General features: G+C 40.6%; 1 protein-coding gene across 2 annotated transcripts in view; it reads right to left on the bottom strand.

Annotated features, from left to right (window-relative positions):
* The window catches only part of SMARCC1 (SWI/SNF related, matrix associated, actin dependent regulator of chromatin subfamily c member 1), a 177,264-nt gene that overhangs the window by 20,718 nt on the left and 138,028 nt on the right, over positions 1-18,518 (bottom strand). For both annotated transcript variants that reach the window (XM_058557364.1, XM_058557354.1), the window contains exons 25-26: positions 11,114-11,248; positions 1,847-2,108 (exon numbers count right to left, since the gene is read on the bottom strand). In XM_058557364.1, the coding sequence (XP_058413347.1) occupies positions 1,847-2,108; positions 11,114-11,248 (397 nt within the window). The remainder of the gene's footprint in view (positions 1-1,846; positions 2,109-11,113; positions 11,249-18,518) is intronic.

An 18,518-nucleotide genomic window follows, 5' to 3' on the forward strand; every position in this document is an offset into this window, starting at 1 on the left:
AGGTTTGGATCCCGGGCATGTACCTACACCACTCGTCGGCCGTGCTGTGGTGGCAACCCACATACAAAACGGAGGAAGACTGGCAACAGATGTTAGCTCAGGACCAATCTTCCTCAGCAAAAAAAAAAAAAAAAAAAAAAGAGAGAGCACGAAAGATTGGCAACAGATGTTAGCCCAGGGCTAATATTCCTCAGGAAAAAATAAAATTAATAATTGTGAGTTCAGCTTTCAAGGTGGTAAAAATGTGGTGAATAGTTGCCACCTTGAAAGGGCTCCAATGAGCTACAGATGGGACAATTTAAGCAACAAAAAGAGTAATGCCCATAACAGATTAAACACATAAAATATACAAAAAATACATAAACTCACAACACAAAAAACATATACACGCAACAGAAAAAAAAACTTATTCGTCACCTTTGGAGATGGGGTAGAGGGAAGACAGTGAAGAGGTAGTAACTCATTATTTAGGTAGCTGATAAATAAAGGGAAAGGATGATGTATTTATCTAGCTTTTCCTATAAGAACTGATTTTCAAGATAACTACGTGATTTGATGAAGTTTTTTAATAAAAGAATCACCACTAATAAATGTAGAAGAAATACATTTCTTACATAAATAAGCAATACAAATAAAATAAAATATATAAAATTTATATTAAATGTAAATAAATGCAGAAGGAATAATAAATTTAGAAATCTCACCATTTTGCAACGCCTGATGAAATAACTGATTTAGGAAGCAATTCTCAATGGCAGGTAAAATCTTAGGTGAAGTCTGATGGGGAACTCTGTAATGGATGGATCAGCCTAATGACACCAGAATCACTGCCCAAACGATGTCACCAAGAGAGACAACCGACATTACAGGAAAAATGCCTGTCTTCCAAAAGTGAACTAGAACCTGATAAAATATCCAGAGCAATCCTCTGGTTTATCGGAAATGTATGGGAGGGAGGAAATGGGGGAGAGGGATATGTGAAACGATACCGTGCACCTTCAGTGTACAATTGGGCACAGCCACAGATGGAAAACCCTGGTTTCTTCAACACAAAAAACGGTATTAAAAACAAAAAAAGTTGGCAAATTGTTAACACATTAAAATAGATTTAAGAAAACTATCAGCAAATGCAACATGTGAACCTTATTTGAATATTGACTCAAATAAAATGATGCATTTAAAGACATTTAACTAATGATATTAGGAATTATGGTTACTTTTGTTGGGTGTGATGATAGTAGGTTATGTTAAAGAATAAGATTTCCATTAATCCTTTGAAACACATTTTGAAGTCTATCACTCTCCCCAAAACAAGGAGGAGGAACAGATAAAATATCGATAATTTTGAAGTTGTGCAATAGGTATATGGGAGATTATTATACTATTCTCTCTACTTTTGTCTATAGTTGAATAGTTCCATCACAAAAAGTTAAAAATGGCGGAAAAGCGATGACTGTGGAAGCTGCATCATGAGAGTTCACTGTACTATTCTTTTTGTGTGTGTCTATCTTTGAAAATGTCTGTAAGGTAAAAAAAAAAAAAAAAAAAAAAAAAGCATAGATATCCAAGGATGAATTTTTAAGGAACTCTGCAATAAATTGTCCATTCAGAGGCTAACCTACCCAAGGATACATATCATGCCAAGAGGACTCTGGAAAGAGAACATGGCAGGAATTACGTGGTGATGGCTATAAAACCAGATCTTACTTGTCTACAATTTCCTGGATGACAATGGACATTGTGAATAGTCCTAGTCAGAAATCACCAATGGTGTGGTTAGCCCCTATGATGCCCTGTACCACAGTGATGACCCCAGCCTTATCTGTGAGCAGAACCTTCCTCTCACCTGGCTGGGGTGGATGAGGTGGCGGCATCTGGTGGTGCATCAGAGGATAGGGAGGCGGCTGCTGATGAGGCATCATGCTAGGGTGCCCCGCTGTTCCAAGTGGTGCCAGGCCAGGTCCTCCTGAGTGCTGGTGTGCCTGTTGAGGGTTCTGCCCATGCTGCTGCTGTTCCATTTGCTGTCGGGCTCGCAATTCAGCATATTTCAGCTGTTCCATGTGGAAATTCTGGCGTTCAGTGAGCAACTGCTGCCTCTGTTGTTCTAACTGTTAAGAAAAGGAAGGGGAAGAGAAATGACACCAGAAGAGGTTCTCAGGATTGGATGACATACAGGACATCTACCTGATGCCAGAATTCCCTATACCTCATCACAGTTACATGACACCCTTGCTTCCTGCAACATCCACAGTAAGAGAAAAGGCATTATTTCTTGAGAAGCATATTCCCATTTGGACACATGTAACCAAGGTCAAGGTCTTCTCTGTGTTAAATATAAGGTCTGCCTTTCCTTGTAACCTTCACCCAGGGGGGCTACTGTTCTCTGGGCCTACTCAGAACACATGTAATCTTCTCCTGTTTGGCAGGCCTTCAGATATTTAAAAATGGTTTCCATGACCGCCTTAATCTTTCCCAGGTAAAAGAAGCCTCTCCTGTCCTTTTAACAGTCCCTCAGATGCTATTATTTCAAGTTCACCCAACCTTCCCAGGTGCTCTCTTCTGGATGTGATCCTTCTGGTTACTATTTTAGAATGTGACACCAGAGTTAAATCTTCTGGATGAGAAGATGTGGCCTTAGCTGCAAAGATACACATTTTTCTATTTGGAACTTCGGCAGTGCCACTGTAAATCTTAGCTTTCAGGTACCCAAAACTATACTGGGTGACACATTCACAGTATATTTTAGATGCCTAAATAAAACTTTGCATGAATCTTAGTTTGAAGAATATAATCATTTCAATATTCAAGATCTTGGGTTCTTTCTGGAACCCAAATTAAAGAGAGAGGAATTATTATATGTGCCAGGAAATTCAGAAACCACATGCCTGGCAGTACTTCAGAGAATGGAGCCCACCTTAAATGCTAACAAAATTAATTTAATTCAGGGCTGAAAAAGAAAATCAACTTGAACATGAAGGAAAATAAAAATCCAGATTCCTGGAAGCAAGCAGTATAAAGATCATAAGGAGAGTTAATAGATATATTTCTTTTCAATAATGTCCCATCCCACCATTTTTGATAGCGAGATCTGAGTCACTGGGAGGCATTTTCTAGAGCTGTGCTGTCCAACACAGCAGCCACAAGCCACAAATGGCTCATGAGCACTTGAAATGTGGCTAATCTGAAACGAGATGTGCTGTAAGTGTAAAATACACAATGAATTTTGAGGACTTAGTATGAAAAAATTTAATTTTTCATACTGATTATGTGTTTAAATAGTATTTTGTATACACTGGGTTAAATAAAACATTATAATTTCACCTTTTTATTTTTTTAATGTGGCTACTAGAATATTTAAAATGACATATACAGCTCACACCATATTTCCACTGCAGAGCACTATTCCAAGGCATTTAATAGACAAGAAAAATGTACCATTTCAGCTTACAGGAGCAACCAGTTCTGTGGATAAATACTATATACTATCATTAGCAAAAACTAGATGGAATATGCATGAGAATTAGCCTAAGAATCTGGGCTCTTAGCAGAGAGCTGCCTGGGGAGAAGTCTCTATGGGCCAAAGTGAGAAGCATCAATGGTAATCAGGAGTAGCAACAAGGGAATGTCCATAGACAGATGAGGTACAGGAAGACAGGCCATGGACACAACGTGAAGAAAAGAGGCATGACCAGGTGGAGAGGAGGAGAAATGGAGAGAAGGGATTAAAGCTCACGTCCTGGGTGTTAGTTAGCTGGCTTGCAGAGTCTTCTTACGGAGGAGATCTGAAACAAACCATTTTGAGCGTTATCAAGAGGAAGTGAGGGGCTGGCTCCATCGCGTGGCAGTTAAGTGCGTGCGCTCCGCTGATGGGGGCTGGGGTTCGGATCCCAGGCGTGCACCAAGGCACCACTTGTCAGGCCATGCTGCAGTGGCATCCCATATCAAGTTAAGGAAAATAGGCACAGATGTTAGCCCAGGGCCAGTCTTCCTCAGCAAAAAAAGAGGAGGATTGGCATGGATGTTAGCTCAGGGCTGATCTTCCTCACAAAAAAAAAAAAAAAAGAGGAAGCAAGACAGGGTGCTACGCTGGTCCTAATGGACTGATGTGGGCTCTTCATTTTCTAGAGAGGGTGACCCAAAGAGGGTAAAGCCTGGCCTGGTTTAACTTATCCTTGTTTGCATGATAAGAAGGGAGTTGCAAGATGTAAATAGCAAGAGAATTCTCTGGCAGTCCAGCTCTGCAAGAAGACCAATCAGTGAGATAACGTAAGCAAGAGGCAGACTGATAAAAAAGGGATCTATAGATTCTGACTAGAGGTCCTCGGTTTTGCTTTCTTCTAACCATTCTTTCCAGGAAATTTAGGACTTTGCTGAGGTTAAACTTAGAGAGTGTGCCAGAAAAGGACCTCCTACTTATGTTTTTGTTGAGCTACTATTAGGTCCGGACTGCTTGGCTGAAGCCCTGCAGTTATGTAAGAACTATGGAATTTAGCTCAAGATCCGCTTTATAAAGAAGTTGAACTGTTATTAGAGGGAGATTTTGTGTCTCTGAAGGGAAATTTTAGTCTCCGTGTTACCTAGCTCAGTGTTTTTTTCCCCCACCAAATCAATCTTTCTTTGGGAGCTGATGTTAGTATTAAGGTATTAACCTTGGAAAGAAAAATTTGCCCAATTTTCCTTGTCTACAAATAAACTAACCTCAATTACACTACTTTTTCCTGAGCTTCATTTGTCATTTCAAAACACATAAGGTAATTAAAAAGTAATTAGAAGAATCAAAAAGGATAAGTGATTAAACACACACACACCCCCAAAAGAGAACCCAGTTTAAACTTAAGCTCCAATGCGGGGTGAATAGGTCCTGTGAAGTGAGAGGCACTCCCAGATAGCAGGCTACCAACTGGCTGCAGGAGGGTCATCTTTGCTCTGGGGCACATGCAGTAGAGCTTATGGACACGTCCTGGCCTCACCATACAAAAGAAATATCTCTCTTGTTGTGGATACCTTATTATTATTGAATCCAACTGAAAACTACATTCACTTGGCAGGCCAGAAAGAATATGAACTGGGAATTTTTGAGGAGAGGGTGACAGTATTGAACAAATTTTAAATGTGCTTAGCCAATAACCCAGTGATTTTACATCTGGAAATCTGTCCTAGAAAACCATATGTATGTGTGTTTATTTTATTTTATTTTTTTGTGAGGAAGATCAGCCCTGAGCTAACATCCATCTCAATCTTCCTCTTTTTGCTGAGCAAGACTGGCCCTGGGCTAACATCTGTGCCCATCTTCCTCCACTTTATATGGGATGCCGCCACAGCATGGCCTGACAAGCGGTGCGTCGGTGCGCGCCCGGGATCTGAACCCCAGCTGCCAACAGCAGAGCGCACGCACTTAACCACTACGCCACGGGGCCGGCCCCTATGTATGTATGTTTAAAGACAGTCATTAAAGTATTATTTTTGATGTACAGTTATGTCTGAGATACACAGAGTAGGAAAAAAAAGCAAGTTGCAACAATATTTATAACATAATCCCAATTATATTTTAAAAAAGCCTGTGTCCATGTATAAATATGTTATATACACACTGAAAATGTTCTGGCAGACACGAAACTATTAACAGTGATTACTCCTAGGAAGGAAACTGAGGGGAGGAGAGACTTTTTAATTTATTCACTTCTTCATTTTTCGAAAATATTTTTCACTACACATATTATTTTTGTAATCAAAAACCAAAACACTAAAAACTGCCCAAGTTATATATTACACATATCTTGATTTTCTCTCCCTTTTCTACTTCCTAAAACTATGGATAAAGTCGCAATAGCTAAACTGAACAGTGTAAATTACTCACGTAAATACAGTATTAATGAATCTCTTCCTTTTCTTTCATGGTTCCAATCCGGCTCTAGGGAGCCCAGTTTCATACAAAGCTGCCTGTAGCCCTGTTCTGAAGACACATCCCCCCACTGCATTCAAACCCTGCCTTCCTCTCCCCCTTCACTCCTACACTGTGTATGCATAAAGCAGCCGAATCCAAGCGGAACCTGAACACAAGAGAGACTTTTCTACACCAAGACACCAAATGCAGACACAGCTGCAAGTGCAGCTGAAGTTCACACAAAGCTCTTCCCTCAACTTCATTCAAATAAAGCAGGGAGGAGGGGCGGGAAAGAGTAAAAGAAGGGGGCCACAAAAATCCATCTACACTACCAAGGACTGAAATAGCTGAGACTTGAAACCTCTGACTAGTTGGCCTCAGAACTGAAGTAAATATTCACAGCTTTCTTAAAAATGTTTGGTGTCAGTGACCAGACACCCACTTAAGAAAAACCAAGTCCAAACAGCCACATTCATGCCTTCTTACACCTGCGGAAAAACAAAACAACACAACTGCATCTTGGTGCTTCCACGTGTGCTTCTGGAGGCAGAAAGCCAAAGGGGAAGCAGGCACCATTGTTGTGACTGGTCATTCTGTCCTTGTTGCAATGTGCTTGCTTCCTGAGGCCATGCGTCTTTTCTGATTCAGAACTAAACCTGCTACCGGGTACAGCTTTCTTAATCTCAACTAAAACTACCCATAACATGGTGCACATCTAACAGTAGATTCAATTATATGACAGGCAGCACAGAGATGAATCACTACAAATAACAGAAAATAAAGTTAAATACAATTCTCCTGGGGTGGTATGAAATTCACTTTTTGGCTTTTTGTTCTTTCTTCCTTAATTTGCTGTAAAGTACAACAAACTTTTCTAAACCTATATTCTATGTGTGATGCTATCCTATCAGCAATACCTTTCAAACCTATCCAGAACCTGACCATTTCACTTCACTTCCATGGCTGCTCCAAGTCCCCATGATCTCATGTGGATTATCTTAACAGCCTGCTCATCAGTCTCCCTTTTTCTAACCATGCCATGGTATAATTTATTCTCTACAACACAGCAGACAACACTAATTTCTGCTGGACTGTAAGGAAGATCATGCCAGTCCTCTGCATTTATTCCACATTTTTATGGAACACATAAAACAGGCCCTGCAATTATTTCACATTTTAATCAGAGTAAATTGAAAAGCCTCTGGATGGCTTACGAATCTCTGATTCGATCACCATTATCTCTGACTTTATCCTTTTACCTCCTCCTACTCATTTATGCTGTAGCCCACCCACCTTACTCCTTAGTTGCCAAACATGTCAGTCATGCTCCTGCCTCAGAGCCTCCACACTGGCTGTTTCTAGCACTTATTTCTCAATAAGGCCCACTAAGATGACACTACTTAAAACTGAAATCCCTTCCTTGCCCCTCCCAATCTCCCCTTTCCAGCCCATAACATATAGGTATGTATGTATACATACACAGTATATTTGTATGCATACACATACAGAGCACATAACATCTTCTAACAAACTTCATTAATTATTTAAACTATAACAAGGCAAAGAGTTTTGCTGGGTTTTATTTACCACTGTATCCCCAGTACCTAGAGGTCTAGAACAAAGTAGGTGCTCAATAAATGTTTGCCAAATGAACAAATGAACTTAATCCATCACCTATACCACAAAGGCCATCAGACCTGGGAAGGCTGACTCTTCCGTCTCCTCACAGCAATCATGCCTTTCTCTGCACATTTCTGGATTCGGACATTTTTTATAGTTCAGATCAGTCCCTCCTCCACAAGGAAGACTTCCTTGATAATCTCAGCAAACCATGGCCTCCCCTCCTCTGAATTTCCACAGCCCCATTATCTCGGGGTATTTGGTCTCTTTATGTGTTAATGTCTCATCCACCCTCCAACCTCCTTAAAGATAGGGTGCAGGTTTCTCACAGCTTGGAGTTTCCTTCAATGTCTCTCTTTTCTGAAGGTATAGAATTTCTACACCTAGCCAAATGAACTCAGAGAGCATTAGTCCAGACGCTATAAACTAGATCAGATCACAGATCCATCCTCACTGGTCTCAAGGTTTTTTTCTTTTAAATCCAAATGGGAATGCTTTAGGCAGGGCCGAGGCCCTCCAGTTTTCTCCAAGTGGCTCCAGTTCCCAACACAGCCCATGTCTGAAACCTATTCTCTTGACTTATGTGTGCTATATGCCTGGCACTGAAGGCTGCTCAGTTGGGCAGACCCTGAGTTGCGAACTCAGTTCCAGCTCGGCATCCTCACCTGTACTAGAGTTAACAGTTTTTCTCTTGTCATTTTCCTGACAGACTCTGTACATTCCGTAACTGACTTCCTCCAATATTAGTACTTTATGAGAGGGCTGTAACAACAGCTATTGAATTCTAATTATAGCTGTATCTATAAGATTTAAAACTTTTATATCCTTATTCTTAATTACTAAATACTTAAGACTCAAGAGAACATTTGATTTTAAGTTATTAGAGAAAAAAAGAATCTTTGTATCTGATTCTTCAAGTCTAAGAAAAGATTTTTGAAATCTGTTGCTAAATAAACAAAACCAAATGTTTAACTCAAAAAAACTATGTCCTAAAGCTATTGCTTACTAGGTAAAGATGATCAGGACTGTACCCTAAGGTGAACTGAGGCAGTGTGGTAGGCAGAAGAGCACTAGGCAGTGAGTTACAAGGACAGCGCCTAGCTGACCTGATCACTTTCCACAGTCCCAACTTTCTTGAGTCATAATAGAGGAATGATAAAACCTTGCAAATCGCAGAGACTCTGGTTAAAATGAGATAAGGACAGCTCATTTCTTTATAAATTATAAAGTGCTAGAGAAAAAACATAGAGCTGAACAAACAAAGGTTTGAGACCTGGCTCTATCACTTATGAACTGTTGTGATCTGAGGTACATAACATACCCTGTCCAAGCTCTAGTCTCTTTGTCTACAAGGATTAACAGAGAAATGGCCTTAATGTTCCCATCAAACATCATTGCTGAATTCTTGTCTAAGGAGATTCAAAGCAATCAGCATTTTCTTGCTTATGCCTTCCTCATATAGTTTTTGAGACTTTTTTTTGTGTGTGAGGAAGATCAGCCCTGAGCTAACATCCATGCTAATCCTCCTCTTTTTGCTGAGGAAGACTGGCTCTGAGCTAACATCTATTGCTAATCCTCCTCCTTTTTTCCCCCAAAGTCCCAGTAAATAGTTGTATGTTGTAGTTGCACATCCTTCTAGTTGCTGTATGTGGGACGTGGCCTCAGCATGGCCGGAGAAGCGGTGCGTTGGTGCACGCCGGGGATCCAAACCCAGGCCACCAGTGGCGGGGCGTGTGCACTTAACCGTTAAGCCACGGGGCCAGCCCTGTCATTAGTTTTCTTGACTGTCTTCTCCATTAAACTAAACTAAGTCCCCGAAGGGTGGACTTTCCTTCCACTTTTCCAGCTTCTGACACTGATGCTGGAATACATTCATTCAGTAGACACTTAAACAAGGGCCTATGATGGTGCCAGTTCTGTATTAACAAAGATACTTGATTGATTCTGCTCTCAAAGAATATACACTCTGGTATGTTAGCAATTACAATATAATAAGTGCTCTGTTAGGCTGCCATGACAGTAAAAGAGGAGGGCATGTCACCCATAGGTGCAAGGCTGAGGGACGCAGGAGGTAGGCAATGAGTGGGGAAAAGGGCCTTACTGGCAGAGGAGCAGGATGCACACAGGTGGCACAGAGAACAAGGCCATGAGGGAAACCTGCATGTGGTGTGGTGTGGTGTGGCTGGTGCAAAGAGGTCGATGGAGCTGAGACTGGGGTGGCCAGCAGCTCCTGGGCAGAGGAGGGCCAAGGATACAAGAAATGCTTACAGGGCCAGAGAACTGGGGATGGGTGTGGGCAGGAGAGTTACTGAAGCAGCCTCTCCTTCCTCACAGGGCCAGGATGCCCGTGTAAGTGGCAGAGCTGGTCTGAGGACAAAATGCAAATGGGCTATTGTGATAGTTACCAGGCTACTACTCATGAAGATCTGTCAGAGAACTTGTTTGGATTGACCACTAAGAAACAGTTTAACAAATGCAAAGAGATCCTTAAAATTAAAATTCTTTAAGGATAATTTAATCTTAAGGTTCTACCATTTAGAGATATCAGTATCTCATATACAGATAAAAAATTCAAAATAGGGGCCAGCCTGATGGCATAGTGGTTGGGTTTGCACACTCCGCTTCAGCGGCCCAGCGTTCGCAGATTGGGATCCCAGGTGCAGACCTACACACTGCTCTCAAGCCATGCTGTGGCGGCATCCCATATGCAAAAAAATAGAGATGTTGGCTCAGGGAGAATCTTCCTCACACAAAAAAAATAATAATAAAATAATCAAAAATAATCAGAGGGAAAAAGTCCCAACTAATTCCTCAAATTCAGCCCATTATTTAGAAAGACACCAATTCTGTTCCTAGTCAACTCATTTCAAACAAAATTTCTCCAAAGACCTTAATCTTGATTTCTCCAAAAATTCTCTTGAGATAACCAAATGTTCCCCTGCTTCTATGTTTCCTACTTTTTGTGGCTTTCTTCCTCATTCTTTGCCTTTTTCATAATTCTTTTGGTCCTGTTTGGGCCATATCCTGCTATCAAAAGCATCTGCTCCAGAAACTGCTGCTTAGGGAGCTCTCTGCATAGGGCTAGTTCCCCTGCCCTTCACCATACAGGAGAAGGAAGGCAGAGTGAGAGCCCAAGGTCAGATCTGAGGACAGTCTGGCTAAAAGAGATCATAGAAATGAGGTTCCTAACTCAAGATGAGATGATATTCTGATATTTATATTGAAAAAGACAGGTTATCAAGAAAATTCCTGAATCAGATAATGGATCTATATGGATTCCACTTATTGGTAACAAGTAGGTAATAAAATAAGTCTAAGATCCAACTTTTGTAGAAGGGAGAATTTGATACCATCATGTATCTGGAAAGCCGAGAGGTCTAAAAAACTGAGGTTTAGATAATTAGCTTCTGAATGTGAACAGAGTTCCTTTTATTTAGCATCACTGGTTGATAATCCTTTTGAAAGGGCAAAGCAAACAGAGAAAAAAGGACAGAAGATAGCTACAGAGACCAACAAATTAGGCTATCATTTATTTTATGTATCTTGTAATTTATAAAAGGTGGTCAGAGTTTAATTGTCAAAAAGCCACTATAAAGTCCCCTTACTTACAGCCTCTTTCTCTCTGTCCATGATAGTTTCCAGCTCCTCAAAATGTCGAAGTTTGATCTCTAGTTTCTTCATTTGTGTCTCAACCAGGAGAGCTACCAGAGACTTGATCTTTCTCTCTTCTACGGCAGCCAGGTGCTAAGCGCAAAAGATCATTCAAATTATTTAGGCAAACATTTACTTAAAAAACAGTAACAAAATGCTGAAGTTGCTATTCAAAGTGGCGATTATGTAATTAAGAATGGTGCCCTAGATGCCCCCTTTGTATGTTTCTACCAAACATTTATTTCAATTTAAAATAATACCTATCCCTGAATTTCTAGTACTTATAAATCAGCTCTCTTTTAAAGATTAAAGGAAACTCCTCCCATGGTAAATCACTCCTTTCAAAGAGCCCATGAAGGAAAGGTTGAATCAGGGCCCTAACGGGCAAAGAGAAGGACACGGGTGACCTGGAGGGTACTTCCCCATCTACTATCCTCTTGCCTCCCACCCTCACCTCTGTACTCTGTCCCTCTCCTCACTATCCTTCCCGCCTTCTGAATTGTCCAGGGGCAGGCAAGCAGTGGTCTCTCTCAGCACACACTCAGATGCAAAGCCTCTGCTTTCCCTCTGGTGAGCAGAACTGTGTACAGAGAGGAGGGGTGAACAATATTCCACCCCTAGTTTGAGGATAGGGTCCAGAGCAAGAAAAACAAAGAGTACAAGACAGAAAGTCACTCTGGAAGAATGTGCCACTTCCCTGCCACATGACTGATGACGAGTCCTACTCTTGCACTGGACAATTCAGCAGCACGCAGAGGAAGATGCCACATCACTCAGAAGGGATGAGGACCCTGTACTTGGCCAAGGTCCAGACTGTCTGCAAGGGATCAATCCCACCTTCTCCAGACACCACCTGAGAGCTTCAACCAACAAACTCCCAACACCACTTTGCGCTCACTTTTATTATATCTGCTGAATGTACGTGCTTATCTTGCTTCCTCGCAAGGTTTTGAGAAGTAACATGGAGTGGCTGTCTTATCAGTCTGTGTTTCTTACAGAATCCAGCAGGAGCTAACATGCATTAGGAGTTTAAAATACACTTATGGGAGCTAAACTGATAGACAACACTTAAATGAGAGCCTTGTTTTTTTTTTTTTTTTTTTTGTGAGGAGGACCAGTCCTGAGCTAACATCCAATGCCAATCCTCCTCTTTTTGCTGAGGAAGACTGGCCCTGGGCTAACATCCATGCCCATCTTCCTCTACTTTATATGGGACGCCACCACAGCATGGCTTAACAAGCGGTGCGTCGGTGCGCACCCGGGATCCGAACCGGCGAACCCCGGGCCGCCGCAGCGGAACGTGCGCACCCAACCGCTTGCGCCACCGGGCTGGCCCCTGAGAGCCTTGTTTTTCACTTGTTTATAGATGAAAAAGAGAAATGTAGTTTTTATACTTGTGGAGATCCATCTGCAGGAAGATTCAGAAATCTAAGCAAAAAGTGACGATGAGCAGGTTTTATGAACAAGTCTCCAGCTACTAATGATCATGTTTGCCTTCTGAAACTACACTGAGCTACAGCAATAACACTAAAAGTTTCAATAAAGATTACATGATTTTAACGCTACTATCATTGCATAATGTTATGTAATTTGTATTTCTGATTAAGAAATTTATGCACATGATATAAAATCAAAAGTTTACAAGAAGGTGTCAAATAAAAAGTAAGTCTCCCTCTCATTTGTGTCACCTAGCCCCTCCTTTGCAGAAGACTAATGTTATCAGTTTCTAGTTCTATTTTTATGAGACTGTGACTCCAAGAATTTTACTGGCTTTGGCAGAGAACATTTTATTTTCTTGAAATTTATGCAGGAACTTGGGGGACAGCCTCACGTGTTATCAAATAAATACACCAAAATATTTCCTCTCTAAACTGAAGATTACAAGTTTTCAAATAGAAAGGGATCACCAAGTAAGAAGAAAATTAACATTAAAAAAAGATCCACAGCAAGAAACAACTTTGGAAGTTTAAGAACGCAAGACGGGGTGAAAATCCTAAAAGTCTTCAGAAAGGTAAACCAATGAAAAAAGAGGTTACAAAGAAAACTTCAGAATGTATCAGACTTCTCTAAAGCAAAACTTTACCGCTGAAGACAATAGTAAAATGCCTTCCAAATTCTAAGGGACAATGAATTTTAACCTAAAATTTCATGTGCAGCAACTAAATCAATTAAGTGTGAGTAGAGAATAAAGACATTTCTGAAATCAAGGACTGAAAAATTTACTTCTTACGCATGCTATTAAAAGATGTGCTCCAGGGGCCGGCCCGGCGGTGCAAGCGGTTAAGTGTGCGCGCTCCACTGCAGCAACCCGGGGTTCGCCGGTTCAGATCCCGGACGTGCACCGATGCACTGCTTGTCAGGCCATGCTGTGGCAGCGTCCCATAAAAAGTGGAGGAAGATGAGCATGGATGTTAGCCCAGGCCCAGTCTTCCTTAGCAAAAAAAAAAAAAAAAAAAAAAAAAAGGAGGATTGGCAGATGTTAGCACAGGGCTGATCTCCTCACCAAAAAAAAAAAAAAAGAAGTGCTCCAGTTTAACTTAGTGTAAAACCAGAAAAAGATCAAGACATGATATCCAGAAGTCATAGACTCAACCTAAGAAAGAAGCCGTAAGTTCACAGGGACCATCAACAGGCCAAAAGCAAATAGGGACAAATGAAACAAGATGTTCATAACCAAAGCTGGGTGATGGGTACAGAAAGTCACCATACTATTTTGTCTACTGCTGTACATATTCCAACACTTCCATAATCAAGTTTAAAGGGAACAGTGGGTAGTCAACAGATAAAAGACAAGATTGATAAGTTGGACTTCATTAAAATTAAAAACATCTCTGCTTAAAAGGACACCATTAAGAATGTGAAAAGCACACCCAGACTGTGAGAAAATATTTGCAAATCATAGTCTGATGAGAGACGTGTATCCAGAGTATATAAAGCACTCTCATAACTCATGCCTAGGGATGAAGTGATACTGGTAGAGACCTGAAGGACTTCAAACACAAGCTGGTCACCATCTCAAGACACTTGGCAAACATTGAAGATGCAAAGGATGGGAAGCTAAGGAGTTATGGTCAAGGCAAAAAAGAAATTCCTGCGAAGTCCTCTGGAGGCGATAAACATTGCATCAAAATCTCAATCTAAAGTTTTGGAAAGTCACACCCATGGAACAGGGACAACCCAGAAGAAAAATGAACAAACTGCCATCTCACTTCAACTCAGTTCTCCCCCTTCTCCATTCTATTAACACCACAGAGGAAGGCTGAATTGTATATGTAGAATACATGATCACGTGGAGCATCTAAATTTTCATACACATCAGGCAATCAATCAAAAAAGCAGAATCACAGATGGCACAGACACTGGACTTAGCAGGCAAGGACTTTAAAATAAGTATAATCACTATGTTCAAGAAAACGCAGCAAAGTTGGGATAAAAAGAATTTCAACAGAGATTTAGAATTTACATATATTAAAAAAAGAATCAATATTGGTACACTGGATTGAAAACATCACTAAAAAAATACAAGTGAAATTAATAACTCAATGATTAGGTTTAAAAGTAGAAGACTTTACTAGTGAACTGAAAGACAGATTAATAAAAAGTAAACTGTAGCAGAGAGAAAAACAATGAAAAAGAAAACTATAATCAAGCATAAGAGATGTAGGACATGGGCAAAAAGTAAAAGTAAAAATTTATGTACATGGAATCACAGGAGAGGAAAGAGAATAAGGTAAAAGCAACATTTAAAGAGATAATGGGTGAGAATTTCCCAAAACAGACGAAACAAATCAACTGAGAGATTCAAGAAGTTTAGCAAATGCCAAGGACAGAAAATACAACAAAAATCATATGAAAGTACAACACGTAGTACAAAAAAGAAGACAATCTTAAAAGTATCCAGGGCGGGGGAAAAAAGGCACATTACCTCCAATTACCTCCAATAGTAACAACAATAAGGCTTATAGTGGGCTTATCCACCGTCACAATGGACAATGGAATGGCTTTTTTTTTTGAGGAAGATTAGCCCTGAGCTAACATCTGTTGCCAATCCTCCTCTTTTTTGCTGAGGAAGATTGCCCCTGGGCTAACATCTGTGCCCATCTTCCTCTACTTTGTACGGGATGCCGCCACAGCATGGCTTGACAAGCAGTGCGTAGGTCCGCGCCTGGGATCCAAACCTGCAAATCCTGGGCCACTGAAGTGGAGTATGTGAACCTAACCGCTACGCCACTGGGCCGGCCCCTGGAACGGCATTTTTAAAAGTGTTGACAGAAAATGAATGACAAAATTGAATTCTATACCCACTGAAAATACACTAAAACTGAAGGTGAAATCAAGATGTTTTAAGAGAAACAAAAGAGAAGTCCTTGCTAGCGGGCCTGCACAGAAATTCTACAGGGAGTTCTTTGAACAGGAGGAAAAAAATCCACTCCATTAAAGAAAATATTGAAATGGAGAAAATTAGTGAGAAGCAGTGGACAGGGAAAAGTAAACTAAGGTTCTAGCATAATTGAAGAAGTGGTAAAAATAATTTGGATTAAATTGCAATAATTCCAGAATGCATCATGTAATCATTAAGAAAAACACTAAAAAACTAACAGAAGTATATGTAATTAACAAGATCACAGAGGAAAAAATAGAATAAAAAATACTGGATTAATTAAAAATAAGATGTTACCATTGGAGGAAAATGGTGAATAGTACACAGGACTGCTCTGTTATATTTTTGCAACTTCTGTGAATCTATAGTTATTTCAAAATAACATGGGCAGGAAAAAAAAGCCTGTCCAAGGCCATACGACTATCATATGGTGGGAAAGGGATTAAAATCCTGGTTTGAAGACTCTAAAATGTGACACTTAAGGCGTGAGGTAGAAGAGATATTGAATAAGTGGCTGTCTAGGCAAATGTCATTTTACTACCTCATGTGTTAAGGTTGGTTTGATTATGCTGAGAATTTAAATTGGATCAGCTTTAGCCCTTAATTTGATGTGTTTTCAAATGTTCTTTAATAGTTTTCTACATTTCTCACCTTGTCTCCCTTGACAGTAAGAGTTTTCTGCCCCTCCAGCCCTATGAATTACTTCTCTCTTGTTAAGCTACATTGCACAGAGGTTAAACGGGAGGAAGGGAGGCCAGACTGCTTACTGCCTGTAGAACATGGGCTAGAAGTTACCTTGCCTCTATATGATTGTTTCCTCATCTGTGAAACTGGAAAACAACTAACCACCCTGATGCAGGGTGGTTGTGAGGACACACACAATGCACTTAGAAGAGTGCCTGGAACATAGTAGGTGCCTGATACTTGTGAGGTGTAACACTGCTGATGATGCCCTGGGAGCCCATTTTGTTGGAATACCCTCTGCCTGCACTGGACCACTTCTGACATGTCTTTTAAGAGTCAGCATTTCCCATCCCTTCCTCTGGGTAGCATCCCTGCAACATGGCTCCCACAGCCTCAATGCATTGTATTTTATCTATTCACTTGATTTTCACCCCCCAGGGCTAAGACCCGGGGAAACCTCCAATTTATCTGCTTGGCAATTTTAGAGAAAGAGGAAATAAGGAGACCAGGTGGAGAGTAGAGAGGACAGGGAGAAAAGGCAGGCTTTATTAAAAGCCTAGAATTTACCTGTGTCCAAGGTTAGAAAGACCACTAGAAATCTCTAGAAGTGAACCTGGGCACTTTAGAGTTGAAGAATGAGACTATTACCAGCAAACTATGGCTTTCAAACTAAAGAAGCAAATTGAGTAAAAAACTCAGGGAAAGAAAAAACAAATCAAGACTCAAATTTTTAGAGGCTGGCCAGGTGGCACAGCGGTTGAGCTCACGTGTTCCACTTCGGTGGGCTGGGGTTCGCTGGCTTGGATCCTGGGCATGGACCTACTCACTGCTCATCAAGCCATGCTGAGGTGGCGTCCCATATAGAAGAGCTACAACTCTACAACTATGATATATAACTATGCACTGGGGCTTTAAGGAGAAAAAAAAGAAAAAGATGAACATTGGCAACAGATGTTAGTGCAGGGCCAATCTTCCTCACAAAAAAAAAAAAAGCAAAGCTATCTCTTGAAAAAAAACCCCTCAAATCTCTAAACTTCATGGCAGTTTGTTTATTATTAAAGATCTGTACGACTACTCAGTCTGATGTCTAGTTAAAAAAATTTTTTATAGGTATCAAAATTACCCATCTCAAGTATAAGAACTATTCACTGACATGATTAATAACATCTGGGTTTAGAGTGAAAAGAGGAGAAAAGAACTAATGTTGCATATTAAATTTGGCTTTTTCGTATTTCCAGTCTTAATAATAATGTTTATTTAAATACAAACTCTCGGGCCGGCCCCGTGGCTTAGTGGTTAAGTGCTCACGCTCCGCTACTGGCGGCCCAGGTTCGGATCCTGGGCGCACACCGACGCACCGCTTCTCCGGCCATGCTGAGGCCGCGTCCCACATATAGCAACTAGAAGGATGTGCAACTACGACATACAACTATCTACTGGGGCATTAGGGGAAAAAAAAAGGAGGAGAATTGGCCATAGATCTTAGCTCAGAGCTGGTCTTCCTCAGCAAAAAGAGGAGGATTAGCATAGATGTTAGCTCAGGGCTGATCTTCATTAATTAATAAATAAATAAATAAATAAATATAAATAAATAAAAACTCTGGGCCAGCCCTGTGGCCTAGCGGTTAAGTGCGCCCGCTCCGCTGCTGGCAGCCCGGGTTCGGATCCTGGCCGCGCACCCACGCACCGCTTCTCTGGCCATGCTGAGGCTGCGTCCCACATACAGCAACTAGAAGGATGTGCAGCTATGACATACAACTATCTACTGGGACTTTGGGGGAAAAAATAAATAAATAAATAAATAAATAAAATAAATAGATAAATATAAACTCCAATTTTCTTTATACAATTATTAAAACCAAATGAATGCCTTTTCTCATCTTCTTCCATCTTGTAACCCTTATTTATGAGGAGAAAAAGAACAGTAAGTTCCTTTGAAACAAAGTGGCCTGGTCCTATTTAATGTCTCACTTTCTTAATTTTGCTGATTAAATCCTAATGGAGTTGTTAATGTGCTATTTCTCTATCTTCTGTATTTCTAGATCTGGAGGAAGAGCCTCCTTTTTATTGATTTAACTCCCATGACTATTCATATTTTTACTCATAAGAGATTCTTTCTGATCTGGGAGAAGGCAAGAAAGTAATTTCTTCCATAGAATATCATACTTTCTGCTAGCAACATTCTAAGAAATTCTGCTAATTTATGGATTTGGTGACATACACGTACTAAGTCAATCCAGCATAAGTCAAAAGGTCTCAGAAGTGATTCTGAAGGAAATGACAAAAGACTTCACAGGG

This window comes from Diceros bicornis, chromosome 2 (assembly GCF_020826845.1).
Source record: "Diceros bicornis minor isolate mBicDic1 chromosome 2, mDicBic1.mat.cur, whole genome shotgun sequence".
Classification (NCBI taxonomy): Eukaryota; Metazoa; Chordata; class Mammalia; order Perissodactyla; family Rhinocerotidae; genus Diceros; species Diceros bicornis.